At 46.8% G+C, this 17,833-nt stretch overlaps 2 protein-coding genes across 17 annotated transcripts in view; one reads left to right on the plus strand and one right to left on the minus strand.

Moving 5' to 3' along the window:
- Positions 1-17,833, minus strand: part of BMP2 (bone morphogenetic protein 2) — a 235,838-nt gene that overhangs the window by 207,497 nt on the left and 10,508 nt on the right. For all 16 annotated transcript variants that reach the window (XM_086873829.1, XM_086873839.1, XM_086873745.1 and 13 more), the window contains 2 exons: positions 16,505-16,594; positions 15,359-16,196 (listed from right to left, as the gene is read on the minus strand). The gene's annotated coding sequence lies outside the window, so the exon portion shown is untranslated. The remainder of the gene's footprint in view (positions 1-15,358; positions 16,197-16,504; positions 16,595-17,833) is intronic.
- Positions 4,536-13,792, plus strand: LRRN4 (leucine rich repeat neuronal 4). The gene is made up of 5 exons (XM_023923117.2): positions 4,536-5,194; positions 6,620-7,336; positions 8,501-8,705; positions 9,717-9,857; positions 10,945-13,792. The coding sequence occupies exons 2-5, from the start codon at positions 6,658-6,660 to the stop codon at positions 12,566-12,568; spliced, it is 2,649 nt and encodes an 882-aa protein (XP_023778885.2). The 5' UTR covers positions 4,536-5,194; positions 6,620-6,657; the 3' UTR covers positions 12,569-13,792.

Genomic DNA, 17,833 nt, shown 5'->3' on the forward strand with positions numbered 1-17,833 from the left:
TTCATCTTGGTAAAACTGGATCCAAAAGGTTCAACTTTTGAGGAACATTGTTACTTATCTGGTTGACAAATATGCTTTAGGAACTACCTAAAACTATTAAAGAGGCCTCTGAGTGTGTTTCTATTTTCTGTCCCTGTTACTCTGTTTCACTGTGACGTCTTACTGAACTAAGCTGTTCAGGTGAGGATCTGAAAAGCCTGTAGAAATGATCTGATGTGTGTAATGTAGAATGCAGAGAGTGATGCTCAAAGGGCTGGATCCCCTCTGCTCTGGAGACAGCCTCTCTCTCTGGAGAGAGATGGGGGTGCTCAGCCTGGAGAAGAGGCTCTGGGGGGACTTTGGAGCCCCTGGAAGGGCTACAAGAGAGCTGGAGAGGGACTTTTGCCAAGGGCACATGGTGATAGGACAAGGAGGAATGGCTTCCCATTGACAGAGGGCAGGGCTGGGTTGGATACTGGGGTGAAATTCTTCCCTGTGAGTGAGGGTGGTAAGGCCTTGGCACAGGTTGTCCAGAGGAGCTGGGGATGTCTCTGAGGAACCAGATCTGAAGCCAGCAGCTCTGCCTGCTGGAAGGAGCCCCACACATCCACCAAAGTGAATGAAATTTAGTACTACCCTGTAAAGTAAGGACACAGTAAAGCTGGGAGAATTCATGAAACTACTGGACAAACCAAAACTGGTTTCGCATATCTAAAGAAATACAATGGAAAGGTGTTGTCATATCATAAAGGGATGCTGAAATCACTGCATAAATTCATAAACTTTACTGGAAACTGAGAGCCCTGACTTTCATGCCATGTGCTCTGCTTTTCCCCAGCCCCTGTCAATGGGCTTCAGTGCAATCACTCTGTTTGTGCAGTTTAAACTACAGCTTTACATTTGCAAAAAGATAAAAATACAGTCTGCTTCCCAGCCCTCTGTTCTTCTCTCTCCTCAGCACATTTTGCACAGGCTGAAGGACCATCCAGTTTTCCTTCAGTAGAGAACTCACACTTGTCACCTGTTTGACACAAGCCAAGTATGTTCCTCATGTTGTGAGATCGACCCAAGTCCAAACACTGGCCACATTTAAAGCCTGCCTAAGGGTGCCATGGGAGAGCTAAATGCTCATATTAGTGCCAGCACCTCTTCCACAGACAGCAGCCTTCCAGATCAGACTCCACTTAGGCTTTGCAGTGAGGATTTTGACCATGCCTGCATGGGAGCCCTCATTTGGCAGTGAGCAATGCCAGACTCTTGTGGATGTCTCCATGGGAAGCACAGCCCATGCCTGGGACTCTGGGAGCAGAGCTTGTCTCGAGTGCTGCATGGAGGCCCTGTTGTTGCACTTGCCTACGTGACCTGAGCACAGGAATGCAGAGATGGGAAATCTGAGCATAGCTCTCATTAGTATGAGTGTGTGGCTCATTTCATTGCTAAACAAGCACGTTCACTTGCAGTTCAAACTGTCTCTACTGGGATTTCAGAAAAACTAGACAAATATTTCCATTTTCTTTCCTGCCCCTCCTTCAATCTTAGCTCATGTGTCACTGCCTTTCGACTAAATCCTTCACTACTGCTTTGCAAGGAGGAGTTCTGCCAGCTCATCCCAGCTGGCTGTAAGCCTTATCCTTTGCCATTTTAGGTTTAAGAGAGTGATCCCCTGCTGATGCCCTCTCTCCATATTTCCTTAAGTCATTCCAGGAAACTCTTCTTGCCCCACTCACTTTGCAAGGCTTTATCACAATAGGTAAGGAATAGGTAGGAAAGGAAACTGCTTTTATCCGGCGGCTTTGAGTGTTGCATGTGACTGTAGCTCCCCTTCCTACAAGCAGAGGAGGGGTTTCAGTAGGAAGGCTCCTTCTTGGAGAGGTAGGAGTGGGAAGGCATGACCCAGGGCATTCCTGCACTTCCATAATTCTAGGCTGGACATGGTGGGCAGCACCTGAGAGGAGGCCTGCCCCAGCCTGCTCTGCCTGACCCCTGCACCAGCCACAGCTTCGAGTCATCTTTCATCCCATGTCACCGAGCACGTCCCAGCCAGCTCCAGACATTCCCTTAATGCACGTGGGGTTCCACAGCCTCCCTTACTTGTGCAATAACCTGACCACACTTGACTCTCCTGAGCTCATCACACCTCTTTTTGCACAGGGCTGAGGATCACGGGCTCAGTGGGCTGTAGAAACCATGTTATTAATTGTACAGTGCCAGATGTGGGAGAGGTTTCCCAGAATGAGTGAAAGCAGGACAGGGGCGTCAGCCCTGGAGTTTTGCAATACAGAGATGAAATCCTGGACAGGAATGTTCTTAGATTAAAACAAACCTTTAGGAAACTCATACCTCAGCTCAGCTGCTACCCTATTCTGTACACGGTGCTTAATTAAACCCAAGCCAGGTCAAGGTAAAGCACTGCCGATGTCAGAAGGATCCTGCTGCTCTTACATCAAATTCCGTAGAGGATTTCACCATTGCCTTCATCCCGTGTAAGGAGACACACACCCCATAGTTTTCTCAAACCTCAAGCTAAATTATCCTGTTCTTCCATTCTCTCTCCTTTCTCTGTGGGAAAATGTCTTGCTTGTGCTTGCTCTGTGGACAGACCTGTGAAACAGTTAATTTGTCGGCTTTAAAAGCCATTCTCCAGATTTTTTTTCAAGATATTTTCATTGTTAAACATCACCTGGATCACGGCCAGTAAGAAACATTCACCTCTTAAACTTTACAGCCTGGTACCATCCTCACCTTTCTGCTCACCCCAGTTCTGCTTATCTTGGTGTCACTAAGGAATGCAGGGCTCAGCCCGAGAATTCCTGCGGGCAGAGGGGCTTTGTGCAGCCCTGAATCGCCCCCGGGGAGGGGGCGTCTGCTTCAGCTCTCTTTGCATCAGCGTGTGAAAAGGCTGACAGGAACGCCTGCCTTTGCTAACCGCTCCCTCAGGTTGTCACTGAAACTCTCAGAAAAGCGGAAAAAAGAATAAAAGGCGACATGAGAACAAGCCAAAGTGACTCACAAAGGGGAAATCTCTGCCTGCTGTTAGGTATTTCAAAGAAACTTGTGAACTGAGGGCTACTGCCTGCCCTGGGAAACCTGCCAGTACCTGGGCAGCTGCCTGAGATGTAGCACCATAGCAGAAATATTTCAGATGATGGGAGTTTGCAGCTAAGCAAAGAGCTGGGAAGATACAATACCTGCCACAAAAAAAAACTGGCCATCCAAAAAACCAGAAACAACGATGGAAAATAAAAACAACAAAAGCTCATTTTCCAAGGGTGCTCTGCCTCTTGCAACAGGTTCTCTTTATCACTCAGAAATCAAGGGCCTCTGGGCAAACAAAACCTCCACCTCCCTTCCACCTTCACCAAAACGAGCAGCCGCTCTCCCAGTCTGACAGTCTGCTCAACTGAGTCTCTAAAATGAAGTCAGTAAGGATGAACTCATTCAAATTAAGGCAGCTTTTGGCTCGCCGAGTTTCCTGGAGTATTTTTGTAAGATATTAAAATCAGTAAGATAACCAATAACCCTAAAATAAGCAATAAAAATCCACTGCCTGTAAACACTGAGCTAAGGGCAGCAAACACAAGTATTTAATAGCCCAGGGCAAAGCCAGGCCACCTCCCTGCTCCTCGGCTTCCCAAAGAGGAGAGCCGCAGCTCTGCGAAGCCAGAGGGAAGGCAAGGTTTTCCACCGGCCTGTCTGGAGCTGAACTTTCCTCCTCTTATACCGAATTCTTCAGATTTTTGTAACCTGCTCCACTTCACCCTTTGAACCGCAGCGAGCGCAGAGCTCTGAAGGTACCTGCGGGTGCGCACGTGCCGGGCCCGGCCGCCCCTCCAGGGTCAGCGGTGGGATTAGCCCCTCATTGAGGAAACCATTTATCTTGCCCTGGAGCCATTCCATGGGGGAACAACATGTGCACCTCGCCCAGCCTCCAAGGGAACCGCAATGGCTCCAGAGAGTCCTACTGGGAGCCCCTATCTCTGCTCTGTGGATGTCCTGGTGTTTTTCAAGGCTCTCTCCCCACGCACATAATAACCCACGCGGTCAATAGATAAGGTCTGCGTAAAGTTTACTTGCAGGCTCAAGGTTTTTGGGCAAGGAAGACCTTTATCTGCACTTTAGCACCAATGTTTACAGGTCGTTGCTGCCTTCATGTTCAGGGGTCTGTTGTTGCCCCGATAAAGGAAAAGCGCTGACTACTGTTCTCATTGGAAATTTGAACAATTAGTTGTCCTACAATAGCAACAGGACAACCACCCCTTTTGCTTTTACTTTGGAACACAATCTCCATCAACTCATCCCTTTCTGGGATCATTTCTCTGACTTTATTCTCTGCTCTCGACCTAATTATTGTTTGAATTGTGGGAATGCTGAAAAACCCAGCTCAGGGCAGGTCTCTCAGTGGGAGATGGTTTATGTTGTCAGTTTTACTTATCCAGCAAAGGATGAGAGAAGTAGCAGGAAGGGAATTCTCCCAAGCCATGTGGTACACAGCTGCAGAACGGAGAGCACAACCCACGCACAGCGGGACCAAGAGCAGCCTCCCAAGGCTGTCACACAGGGAATGTGTAACATCCACGCCCTCTCCATCGGCAGAGAATGACTCTCTGTAATTCTGAGAGTTTCACTTTTGACATATCCTAAGGGCCTCCTTAGAAAAGTAATTTGTCCTGAGTGAATTTTTGCAGGATTTACTCCCCAAGAGCAAGAGTCTTAGAAATTTAAACACTTGAAACCCCTCATTGGCGCCTAAAGAGAGAGCCAAGCTCATGTCAGCAGGCAGAGCCCCAGCTTTACATCATCCTGACCTGCCAACAAAGGAGCACAATTCGTCTCCCTCCCCCCGTTAATGGAAGACGTGAGAGTAGGGACTATTGACACTGATCTGCTCCCTTTACCCCCCTCTGCTTGGACAAAGACAGGCAGGAGCAGCCCTGCCTGAGTGTTGGGAAATAAGAGCCCTCCCACCCACCTCCTGCTAGGGCCAAGGGAGCGGGGAAAGCTGCCCGGAGCCGCCCCCTCTCAAAGCTGGATGCGGGGGAGTGAGCCTGGAACAAACCTCGCCTGAGTTTGTGGGCAGAGCCGGGAGCAGGGAAAGCTGGGAACAGAAAAGAGGCATTTCACGCCGTCGGCTGAGTCACACCAAGCGTATAAAACCAAGGCCAGGCAGCCGGAGCCACTCCGAGCGGAGGCACGAGGCACCAGGACTTTAGGACAGGTAGGTGCAAGCGGATCCGGTTTAGATACAAGGGCTAAGATTAAATCTAAGATTGGAATACGGCAGCCCAATTCCTCCCATCCTCTCCCTGCCAGCGTGCTCCGGAGCAGGGGATCCAGCGGTGACCGGGAAGCCCTGAGGCTGCTTGGCTCTTGCAAGGTTCCATCTGACGAAAACGACATGGGCAAACACAACACATTATTTTGGTGGTCTATACTATTTTACTGGTCCCTACTTCAAACCCGGGATGGCAGCAAAGGATAACAGTCTGGGCAAGACCTGGCATCATTCAGGGAGCAGCAAGGAGCAATTAAACTTTGGAATAGGTCGGAGATATTTCATAATACGCGGGGTTTCGGTTATCACCCTACACTGTAATATATTTCTGGAGTAGGAATGATCGTTTTGATGCCGGGAAGCACAAAAGACAACTCAATAAGAAAAGCATGGGTTTGGGGCTGGAGTTAATGCCTTCCTGTGACACAGAGTACCTGTGGGGACCTCGCACAGGTCATTAAGGACATTTTTTTTTTTACAAAGGCAAAAGCAGGGCTGGGAGGAGGAGGGAGCTGTAACACTAAATAACATGTTTCTTGGCGCTCAGGCCTTTGGGGCCCTGATCCAGGAGCGTACTCGATTTCTGACCACTTCCACTGACATGTGGTTAGGGAGCTGTATTTTCAGTGCATCCTTTCCCAGCAGCTGGGCTGTGCAGCCTGTCTGTAGCTCTCATCTACAGCAGGGCCCAGCCCTGCCGCTGCCTGGCAGACAGGCTGTGGGGCACTGCCAGCTGCTCAGTATCCCCAAACCCCTGTGGGGTCCCCCACTGTGACTGTCCTCAGAATGGGGCAGAACTGCCCTGGCAGAGCCCACACAAGTCCCTGGTTTTGCTAATGAAAGTACTTCCATAAACAGGAAAGGAACTTTTACCTGCCAACTTTTACCCACTCCAACACAACTCAGCCCAGTTTGGGATCCTGTGCTTTGAAGTTTGGCAACTCTCCTCTGTCCTCAGATCCCTTGATTTGCTTTGCACAGTATCACAGGAAACAGTCCCTTGCCATGGGCACACTTGACCCTGTTGTTTGGGCATCACACCACAGGAAAACTCTTCCCACTGGGCTGGCCAAACTGGACACTATGCAGGACAGCCTGCTGGCACTGAGGGTCCTGGTGTGGGATACAACTGGGTTCATGCTTCCTGCATGACTGAGACTGCATGATACTTCTGTCCCCAAGGATTCACGTGTGAAAAACGTGTTTACTTAGGTTCAATTACAAAAGAGCTATTAATTATCACTTATCATTGTCCAAATACAATAGGAAAGGGCTTATAACTGTTTTCCTTTTAAATGGTTTGTAGATACCTGGAATAATTTTAATCTAAATGTTGATGTTTTGTTTTCCCCTTCCTGAAACAAAAAGGAAACAGATCTTGCAAACTGCAGGCACCTCAGAGAAGGATGTTGTCGCCCTTGCTCATCCTCCCACTGCTGCTGGGGACCACAGCGCAAGGCCCCGTGAGCAGAGCAGCATCCAGGGATGTCACCACCTTTTTCCAGCTGGCTCAGGAAGACACTTGGAACAATGTTAATCTTACCAGCATGTCCTGTGAGGATTGGAAGAACAAGACCTGGATCACTCTGCAGCTGACCAACAGCAACCTGACAGCTTTTCCTGTCTGCCTTCCAGAGGCCCTGGAGACCTTGGATCTCAGCAATAACCTCCTGCAAGAGGTGAACGGCACAGAGATAGCAAACCTCCGACAGCTGCATGTCCTCTCGCTGAGGCACAACCACCTCTGGTCAGTGAGGTGGGGATCTGAAGCCCTCAGCAGTCTGCTCAAGCTGGACTTGAGCTTTAATAAGCTGTCATCTGTGCCATCCTGCCACGGCTCTGCCCTGCCTAACCTGAGGTGGTTGTCCTTGGCTGGAAATCCACTGATGGAAATCCAGCCACTGGCTTTTTCCTGCTACCCTCAGCTGCAGGTCTTGAACCTCTCTACAACACTGCTTGGGCAGGATGACAGCAGAGGAATTAGGGACTCTGCTTTTGCCATCAGCACAGATCCCAACGAGGCCATGAACAGGCCTGGAAGCTCCATCAACGTGCTTGATCTGAGCAGAACCTTTTTTGAGAAAAGTAAGTTTCTGGGTTTCCCACTGTAGGCATGGGGCTTGGTCAGGCCAGGGGAGCAGAAGCCTTGCTGGGACGATGGCTCCCATCCTGGCTGAGCCTGGAGTGCAGGGGGAACACCCCACACTGAAAGCTGCAAACAGCTGGTTCCAAGCGTGCAAGGCACTCTCATGCAAACCAGCCTCCCGAAGGAAGGGCAGAGACCAAACACTATGAGACAGGACGATTTGTCCCAGTGTAGTCACCCACTTCCATCCTAATCCCACTGTCTGCTACTGACAGTCATCCCCCTGTCAGCCCCAGGATTAGTTCTGGGAAGCACAGGAGGAAATTAGTTTCTCTTTCCAAACAGGCTGTTGAAATCTTTCTTTGTCCCCACAACTACACTCAGCTTTTAGTGCTGCATTGAAGTAGCACAGAGGCTTTTTGTGCCATCCACAGCCTGGATACTTCCGCTGAGGGGGGAGACAATCCCTGCCCCAAACAATCCACTGGAGGATTTTTCCCTTTTGCCGGCCTCCCCTGCCAGCCTCAGCTTACACCTGAGGTGCTGAGACACACAGATGTGAGATGCCTTGCCCAGCTGCTCAGCCTGGTGCAGGGCCAGGGCCTTAGGGGCTCCTCAAGCCAGAGGCTTCACCTCAACTCACATTAAACCTGCACCACCAAATTTCCTCCATGAATTTGCCTAATCCCTCTTGTGGTAGTGAATTATCCTATTGAGTCATGGGATGGAAAGGCCCTTTTGTACAAGACCTACTCTTTCTGTTTCATGCCTCTTGGCTCTACTTCCTGTGCTAGGAGAAATAAGTGATTTGCCTTTCTTGCACCAGTCAGGACCTTGTAGATCACCTTCCTGAGTAGAGAAATCCTCATTCATTTAATCTCACCCAACGAGAAATCTATTCCATATCTCTTATCTTTGTTGTCCTTTTTTCCCCTCTTTTCCTCTGCCCTATGACAGCCTGACTTGCAGGGACTATTATAAAAATGCAGCTGCATGAGTGTTTATACACTGGTGTATTGACTTTTGTTCTATTCCTTTCCCAAAGAGAATAGCTGCAGAAAGTGACAGATACATTATATCTATTAATTCAAACTCTTTTTCTAGGCAGAAATCCACAGGAATGCTCTGTTTAGGCAATAGGTTTAAGTATTTTTCTGTTTCAGTTCAGCCAGAGTGGGTCAGAGACTTGGCCAACCTCAGATCACTTCACCTGACAAACATGCCACGGTTAAGAAGCCTCGACAGCGACGTCTTCAAGTCTCTGCCTGGTCTCCAAGAGCTGCACTGTCAGAACTCCCGTTCCCTGAGTTTTGTGCAGACAGAGATGTTTGCCAGTGCTCCTCATCTGAGCCATCTCTCATTTGAGAAGTGAGTTGGTTTTTTTTGTCCTTCCTCACATAATGCTGCCTTTGCCTCACAGTGCTGTGGTGCCCGGGCACTGACTCAAACAGTTTGTTATCAGATTTAGGAAGGAGGTGTGGACTTGCTGTCTTTGCCATGTAAAACCTCTGATCTGGCCTGATAGAGCTGATACAGCTCAAAGAGCAGTATGGGACTCATAGCACAGTTAATTGTTTGCTTGAGGTTGTATCCATTGTGTTCCCTCTCCTCTGCCTTATCTCTCTGTCCTGTGGATGAATTCACCCAGCACTGTTTAGATCAGCACAGATCCACTGAATCCCACCTGTGATACAGACTGGGCTTCCAGCACCTACAGTGCCAATATCCCATCAGAGGAGAAGCAGCTCACTGAGGGTCCCCTGCTCTGCAAGGATGAATGCAATGTTTTAGTCCTCATTCTAGGGGTAGCACCTCTTGGTATGTTACATACCTGAAATACTAAGAGGAACAAAAGTCCAAAAGTGATTTATCAAAAGATAAAGAGCAGGTAAAATGCGTACAGAGCAGTCAGCACAAAGGAAAAAATCTGGAGAGCACTTTGAAACATTTTTATAATACCAATCCAGATATAAGCATATCAGAAAACAAACACTAGAGCACTGGCTGTGCCTAGAAACCAGTTTCAGGAACATAAACCCATACAAAACAAAAACCCTATGGAACCCATCCCCCCTTGACTGCCCTATGGGGTTTACACAGCACTTTCCAATGCTTGCAGGAATACCAGTCCAAAGTATCATGCCCATACCCCTAAAAATTATGCCCAAACTTAAAGAAATTGCTGTTAAAATCCTAGAAAAAAAGAGAACATCTGAGCCTGCAGAGTGCAGGATGGTGGGTTTAGTAACTGGTTACTGCCAAGGCAACTGGGAATATTGCTTTGTGCCTTACACACACTAAGGATAAGGGATACTAAGCACACTCCAGCTGTTTAAGGTAGCTCAGCATTTTTTAATTACTGTATTCATCTTCTTGTAGCTGTAACCTGAGTTCCTTTAATCCTTGGAACACCAATTCATCGGATGGCATCACCACCATCAACTTGTATGGGAATCCTCTGCTGTGCAACTGCCAGCTCTCCTGGCTGCTGTCCAAGCCCAAGAAAGTCGTTCTGCAAAAGTAAGTGAGCTCAAGGAGATCAAGTAATGCTCTTCAGACACAACTTCAATGTGCAGAGTTGTTTGGGGGGCAGACATTCACCACCATTCACAAAGTTATTCAAATTCCTTGTGTGTTCTTCCCTTCCACAAGAGGCAGAAGTGCAAAATAATGTCCCTTTCAGGGACAAAGCAGTAAGTGTTATTAGCTGTGGATTCTACGTTAAGGGGAGAATGTTTTCTGTTTTGGACCATATTTCACTATTAGCTGAAGACAGGAAATGAGCTGTCTTGATGTACCAGCTCTGGGAGCAGTAACTGGAAAACTTTAGAAGATCTTGAACGAATTATTTTCTTCTAACCCTGCTATTCCCAACGCTTACATCACCACCAGCAGTCAACAAAACCCCTTGCAAATAGCACCATTTCTCACCTATTGTTTTCATGCTCCCCTACAGTTTTACAGACTAATTACAATAAGCTGCAGTTAAAAGAAATATTTGCATATAAATGGTCTTTCTTCCTTTTAAAAGGCCACCGAGAAGATTTGTCATCAAATCTCTCAGAGAGAAGGGAAGTAGATTGTTTAGATTGTTGAAATTAGTTTTTCACCGGGATGGGTTTAGCGGTTGCATTCTTTACCAAAACTTCAGTGTCTGAGTAAATAAAGAATTCGATCTTAGTCATTGAAAAGTCCCACCTCCCACTGCCTAAACCAGATGGATTAAGAATCCTTGGAATCCTGTTACATCTCCCTGCATGTGTTCCCCTGTTACTGTGGCATTAAAGTCTGACCCTTTACAAGTTGCCTTGAATCCCGATGCCCTTTGCTAAAGTTCACAGCCATTGTTGTACCAAAGGACACTTCCCCTCGGGCAAAAGATATCCCTGCACTTTACAAAACCAAAAAGCCAGTTCCAGTTAAATTGCACAGTCAGTGCTGTGGAAATCTGCCCAAACTATTGTAAAGACAATCTAGTTTTGATCGAGGTTTCACATTCTCACTAACGCAGACTGTTTTGACAGCAGGTCATCAATTCCAGTCCAAGCAGCCTACATACACCTGTGATGTTCTTCTGGATCTTGACTATTCTGGTTTCCCCCTGCAGGGCTCGGGAGACTTTATGCACATCCCAGGAAGATTCTGGCAGACCTCCAACATCTTTTTCGCTGCTGGAGCTCTACGATAAATGCCATTCAGAGAGCAATGTTACACTGCCTGATTCAAGCACAGCCCTTCCCAACTACAATGCTTTCAGTTTCACCAGTGATGATGCCTCTGCTACAGTAACAACAGACTCAGCTCTGTTGACCAAAGATTTGACTCACACCAGTTCCCTTATCCAGAGGAATGTAAGGAGCACAGCAACACCCAACCCAATGCTAACCAAAGATACCTATACCAACTCCTTAATCCAGAGGGATGGGATGAGCACTGCAACACCCAACCCAACACAAACCGAAGACACCTATACCAGCTCCTTAATCCAGAGGGATGGGATGAGCACTGCAACACCCCACCCAACACAAACCAAAGACACCTATACCAGCTTCCTAATCCAGAGGGATGGGATGAGCACTGCAGCATCCAACCCAATGCTAACCAAAGACGCCTATACCAGCTCCCTAATCCAGAGGGATGTGATGAGCACTGCAGCATCCAACACAACGGAGCTGATCCTAACAAAATCCAACAGTTCCTCCCACGAGGAGGAGGCAGTTTCTGAATCCACAAGCAATCCCCCTTCCTTAGCATCTGTAGCCTCCTTCCCAGTTTTTCTCCAAGAGCTCTTTGCTCAGTCCCCAGATCACAGCTCCACAAGTCCAGCTGGAACAGAACAGCTACAGAGAGGGCTCAGAACAACCGACACAACATTACCTCAGGAAGGGCAATTCAACCAGACCACCAGTGATTATTCCACTGGAGGAACAGGAGTTCCCCACACCACCAACCACCACGTTCACTCCTTTGCCACCCATGCCAAGGAAGGTGCCCCACAAACGAGCCCCCCACAGCTGAACTCCACAAGGAGCAGTGTCCATTCAGAGCCTGCACCCACCACACCATCACCACATTACATTGATGACTATGACTATGAAGAAGCAGCAAAGGAAACCCCAGTGCAAGGCCCACAGGTGCACATCGCCTGTGACTACAATCCTTGCAGGCACCTGCAGAAGCCATGCAGGGAACTCCAGAACATATCCCAGTGTTCGTGTCCCGGCACGTCGAGGGAAGATGAGATTCCAGACCCACCCAGGCTCAGAGAGGTGATTGAAGTCACTGACAGCTCTGCACAGGTACGCTGGTGTGCCCCTTATTCAGTTGTTCACAGCTATGAGCTGATGCTTCGTGCCCAGGACAGCGAGGACAGGCAGCTTGTCATGGACAACATCTACCCCACAGCCAGGCAGTACACTCTGTATAACCTGCTGCCATTCACCACTTACCAAATCTGTGTGACTGCCTCCAACAAAGCAGGGTCAAGCCAGACATCAGGCCAGGAAATTCCAGGTAATTCGTGCACCAGCTTTAAAACAAAACCCAGCTACAAGTATGTTTTTGCTGGTCTGTCTGCAGCAAGTGGACTCTTTCTCATTACCACAATTATTTTGTCTGTGTGCCTGTGTAAGGCATGTAAAAAGCCTCAGAGTGAGCAGTATGGTACACACTTAGTCTCCTACAAGAACCCAGCATTTGATTATCCCTTAAAATTACAAACCACTAATTAGCTCTGAGTGATTGTTCTATGCATTCAAAGTTCACTATCTCCATCACCTTGGTGTGTTTTTGTGAGACTCTGAAAATGTCCTTCAGCAAAACTATGAACCATCAGATTCCATAACCCTGACGTTTCTAAGGGAGAGAAAAGCACCAAAAAAAAAAGAGAAAAACTAATAATGAAGGTAGTCAACCAGAAAAAAGGCTTTGGACTCCTGTTCCTGTGCTAAGCAGCAGCAAGCCTGGACACTAACCTTGTAAAGTTGTTTTTGTAATCAGCTACAAATGGAGTAGCATAAATTTCACACAGTAAGAGGCTGCCTGGCCAGCTGTCTGCCTCCAGTATCTCTCATGAGCACAGTCTGTGTGATGAGAGCTGTAATCCAAGGTGCATTAAGCTGAGCAAGACACACTGCTTTTATTCACAGAGCAAAACTGGGGGTTCAATTTTTCAAAGGTATTCTCCATGAAGAGAGTACAGCTGAAAGGAGTGAGTGGGCTCAGTGACAAGGTGCTGTGCAGCTCTAACTCCTCCAAGGAAATGCAGTGGATGCAGATCATCAACCTAACCAGTTCAGGAAAAAGAAACATGAAATTTAACTGTAGTCATAGGTTGTGCAGGATCCTTAGGACAGAGGTAATTGTTCTGTTCTGACTTTTTTATGAGTTTGTCCACAACTGAGCATCCCAAGTGCTTCCCCAAAGCAAGCTGACAGGCAGTGGGGGGTTTGCAGTACGGTAGTGACCCACAGAACGGGAGAAGGGAGCATATTAACATTTGCTTCCCAGTGGATTTTAAGCAGAGAGGATGTTCTGTCCCAAGATTTACCTCATACAGAGGCAAAGAGCCAAGTAATGAAGCAATTTAATGCATGTGCTGCTGAGACCTGAAAAATCCTAGTTTTTTGTTGCACTAGCAGCAGTTCTGCAGACACCTTTCAAATGAACTCTTGGGTGCCAATTTCTGTACAATAATAGGAGATGCTGACAATCCCAACTTTGAGATGCCACTAGAATCCAAGGAGGTGTCCCAATCTGATATTTCCTCATAGGTTTCAGTTTCAGGAGCTGCCTGTTCCAGCTGCTGTACACTGCTGTACAAACACAGTGAATAAAACCCCCTGGACTCTGAGGGGAAAGTGCTGTACTGTGTAAAAGTTCCATTCTTTTGGGGTTTTTAATGCTTTCAGTATTACAGAAATAAAAGCTACAGAGCTATATTCTGGGTTTTTAAAGACATGGATCTTGGTGTTGTCTTTACCATCGACAATGTTCAGCCTGAAAAATTAACTCCTTTTGTTGTTTTAGAATGAACTTTCAACATATAGTAATGTTTTTATTACGGTAGCTGTGTTCTCTGATGTCCCAAGTGATTTATTTTTGTATGTGGCAGCAGGAGGCTTGTGCCTTCTCACCACTATGGACTTGCAAACCTTTCCTGGAAATTTGTCCTCTCCCCAGCCCTGGTCTGGGAATGACTGTGACTGGACAGATACAAATTCCTGCCATGTCTGTCCTGAGCCCCATGACTCAAACTCTCAATGGAAGTGAAATGCAAATGAAGAAGACAGGATGGTGTCACCTTCTCAGTTTGAAAATCTCTTATTTTCTCATTCTGGTAGTTCGGACCTTCCTCTGTTTGGACCTAGGTTTTACACTTATTTCTGGCCTGGTTTTTCCTGCATTTTCTGGAGGGTTTAATAAACAGGTACAGATGATTGTCATTTGAAGAGAGCAAATTGGCCAAAGACTCATGCTAAACTGGGGCAGAGATCATATATTCCCTTGTGTTTGCACAGCATAACTCTAGGAGACCTTGGTTGGGGTGTTTGGTTTTACCAGAAACAAAGCAAAATAAGAGATTTGTGAAGAGCAATTTATATTGTCTCAAAGATTAGCTCCAGAGAAGGGCAGGAAAAAAAGATACTGGAACTGAAAATAAAGATTGCTCCCACTTCAATATGAGTTGGTCCAAAGCAAGAGGACATCATTTAAAATGAGATATTAAGAGGACATATCTCACTAGCCTTTACCACACTGCAGTTGATAATCACTGAACTAGGAAGTCCATCACAATTGATTTCTCCAATCAGTTCTCCATCCAGCCTCTCCTGAATTTCACAGCTAAGGGAACACATCAGAGCCTCCCATTCCTTTAAAGTGCTCTTTCTGGGAGCCACACAAATATACAAGTCCTGCTCCCAAAATCCCCACTTGTTCCAACTTAAAGTGACCCTCAGCAGCCCAATTCCATCTGAGCTGATGAACCATCCTGAAGCACAGATGCCCCAGCCAGGGGCAGTGCCCCCCTCTTGCCTAGTAACCCTCAACCCTTCCACAGGTGGAAAGTGGAATGTATGGGATGTAGCAGCAGGGTTAAAAACATGGGATTTGTATTTATCAACATCTATGAGAAGTATCAGTGCTTCAAATGCAGATTTTTTTTTTTTCCTACTACCACTTCGTATTTTCACACAGATTCATTTTAGTAGTGACCAACTAAACTTTTTCCAGTGGAGGGAGCTCTCAGAGCACTGCTCAGGACTGGGGCAGTGAGGGGAACAAAGCAACCCAGAAAGTCTCCCAATAAAGCCATTTTAGGAAGCTGCCCTGCTTTGCTCCACCTGCTTGTTCCTCCCCCTTTTTCCTGATTGCACCCAACAGCAAATCCCATGTGTACCTCCAGCTTCAAACACATAAACCTTTGGCAGCGTGACTGGAATACCCAAACATCTCTGAAACAATTTTTAAGAGCTATAAAAAGCCAAAATATAAAAATATATAACTAATACTTCACTTACTGTTGCGCAGTTCCGCTTGTTCTGTTTCTCTGAGAGGAAGATCACTTGGAGGAAGTGCAGAGAGCATTGAAATACAGTTTTTGAACAGTTTGTGTAGCTTTTTCTATGTCCTTTCTTGGAAGACAGTCTTATCAAGATCCTTCTCTATTCACTTGTATTTGTCCTCTTTCCAAAGAGGCAAGTCCAAGCAAAGAGTCCACAGCAGCCAAGGGTGCCTGTGGGTGCACCCCTGGTTGTCACGGCAGAAGTGCACGATGCTCTGTCTCTAACAGCACTTGAAAATCAGTCACTGAGTCTCACAGAGTCTCCCAGCAGAAACACTCTGGGAAATGGAGCTGATCCCCTCCATACAGGTGAAAAAAAGACTCTTCAGGGGCCAGAACTGTTGCTGGCGGTGCAGGAGCAGAGAGGGACACCTTGCTTTTGGTGCAATAAATGCCCTTAGAGAAGCAGTACCTGAGAGCAGGCGCCTGTAAGCAGGCATGTGGGAAAGCCCAGAGGAACAGGACAAGGTGATTCAGCCTGATCCATCTCAGCACCAGAAGGGATCCCACTTTCCAGTCACAAAGGCCAGAGGGGTGACAGACACTAAATGGGCCAGCTGGGAGATGACACGGCCCAAGGCAGGGAGCTCACACCACATCCCAGGCTCCATCAGCCTCTTCATGGAAGGATGCACAAGTTCAACCACGATGCCCCCTCAGCAAGCACTGCCCTGGAACGGCCGTATTCCTCCACAGGGATCTCTGGAACAACACCTTTATGTGGAGATACAAATGAGGATGCCTCTGAGGGCTCAGGATGGTGCTTGCCAAGAAGCCTGTGATTCGTTCTTTACCTGTGAAATAGAGAGAGATGTATCACAGGTGAGAACATGTTTTGTATTTGCGGAAACAGATACTCATAAAAACATGTTTAAACTCCAGGTGCTGCTTCTTTTCATCAGCTCTCCAAAGGATGCAAAGTTTGTTCTGAACAGGACAATCCGTTAATCCCAACCTCTAAAAAGTGATCAAGCAGCATTACAAATTAAAACTCTTCTGAAATACATCCAGGAGGCAACGCCTCACAGCAAGGTTAGTGCTCTGCTGGCATCTAGAGGGAGAGGGGGGAATCATCTCCCCAGGTATTCCCACAAAGAAATACTCTTTCACCAGACAGCTTCCACCTGCATCCTGCAGACCAAGGGTCACTGACTTACACTACCAGTGTGCTCCTGTGTGTCCTCACCTCCTCCTGTGTGAAGGGAAAAGTGCTGGGAATTAGCAGCAACAACAGTCCCAGTCCCACAAACTCACTCAGCAGCTCATCCGTCCCTGCCTCTAATTCCTTTTGTAGCCTTATGACCAGCAACTTTTCTGCCAACTTGACACTGATAAGGAAAAATCTAATTTTTTTTTTTTTTGTAAGAGCAAGGAGGGAATTACTGCCTGGAAAAGCTGGAAAGTCAGTCCACAAGTGCAGTAAAATAAGATGATTTTTTAAAAAAAACTATTGTACATTTAGAAGCAGAGATCAGATGGCATTCATTGCACTTAGAGAAAATTAAATAGCAGTATTTACACTGATATCTTAGCAGAACAAAATCACTATGGATAAAGCATTTGCCTTCCCTCCCAGACCAGAGGGCAGCCCTCTATGTTGTGCTGCTGCAGAGCCCTCACCCTTCTGTGCTGGCTGACATTACCTACAAGTACATGTAATAAGGTAATACTTGTATGGCACTGCATGCATTTCCTGACAGACTCCCACAGCATGTGTCCTCATTTTTCCTAGATCCTTTGCTGAAAAGGATGTGTGAGCAACCTTTCCATTTATGGATGTCAAATTGGATTTTTTCAAGGAACATAAGGGAGAAAACCCCTCAGAAAATATTAACAAGTAATGGAGGAGGATGAAAGGGACAAAAACTCTGCTATACATAGTCCAGAGCAGGAATGAAACAAATAAAATCAGAAGAAATCAAGTAAAAGAATCCCAAAATTCCCACAATCCATAAAAAGCAGAATCCTTATTCAGTGTCTGCTCCAGGAGGTGGAAGCAGCCATGCAGCCATCCCATGCAGGCAGGGCTGGCAGCTTCTGCAGGGCTCAGCCTCGGGCACCACAAGCCAAAACTTTTGGCATGAAAACTCCAGATAGAAGAAAAAAATATTCTCTAGGTAGAGACTTTCTTCTTCTCTGAAAAACTAAAATTTACTCATGCAAAACTTCATGCTGGGAAGACTTAAGTATTGCATTTATTAAATGTTTAGAAGCCACTCACTCTTATCAGAGCATGATTAAGGAATGGTACTTAATAACTTATCTAAGGCCATGGGGTGAAATGATGTTACCCCATTTGTGGCAATCATTCCTTCTGCTGTCATCACTGCTGCCTCAAGGATTCTTGGTGAGTCATCTCCAGGGAAAAGCAAAAAAGACCCCCTGGAAGATTATCCTCCATTTCAGGAACATTGTGCCAGCAACAAACATC

Source organism: Cyanistes caeruleus, chromosome 2 (genome assembly GCF_971803275.1).
Source record: "Cyanistes caeruleus chromosome 2, bCyaCae1.hap1.1, whole genome shotgun sequence".
Lineage (NCBI taxonomy): Eukaryota > Metazoa > Chordata > Aves > Passeriformes > Paridae > Cyanistes > Cyanistes caeruleus.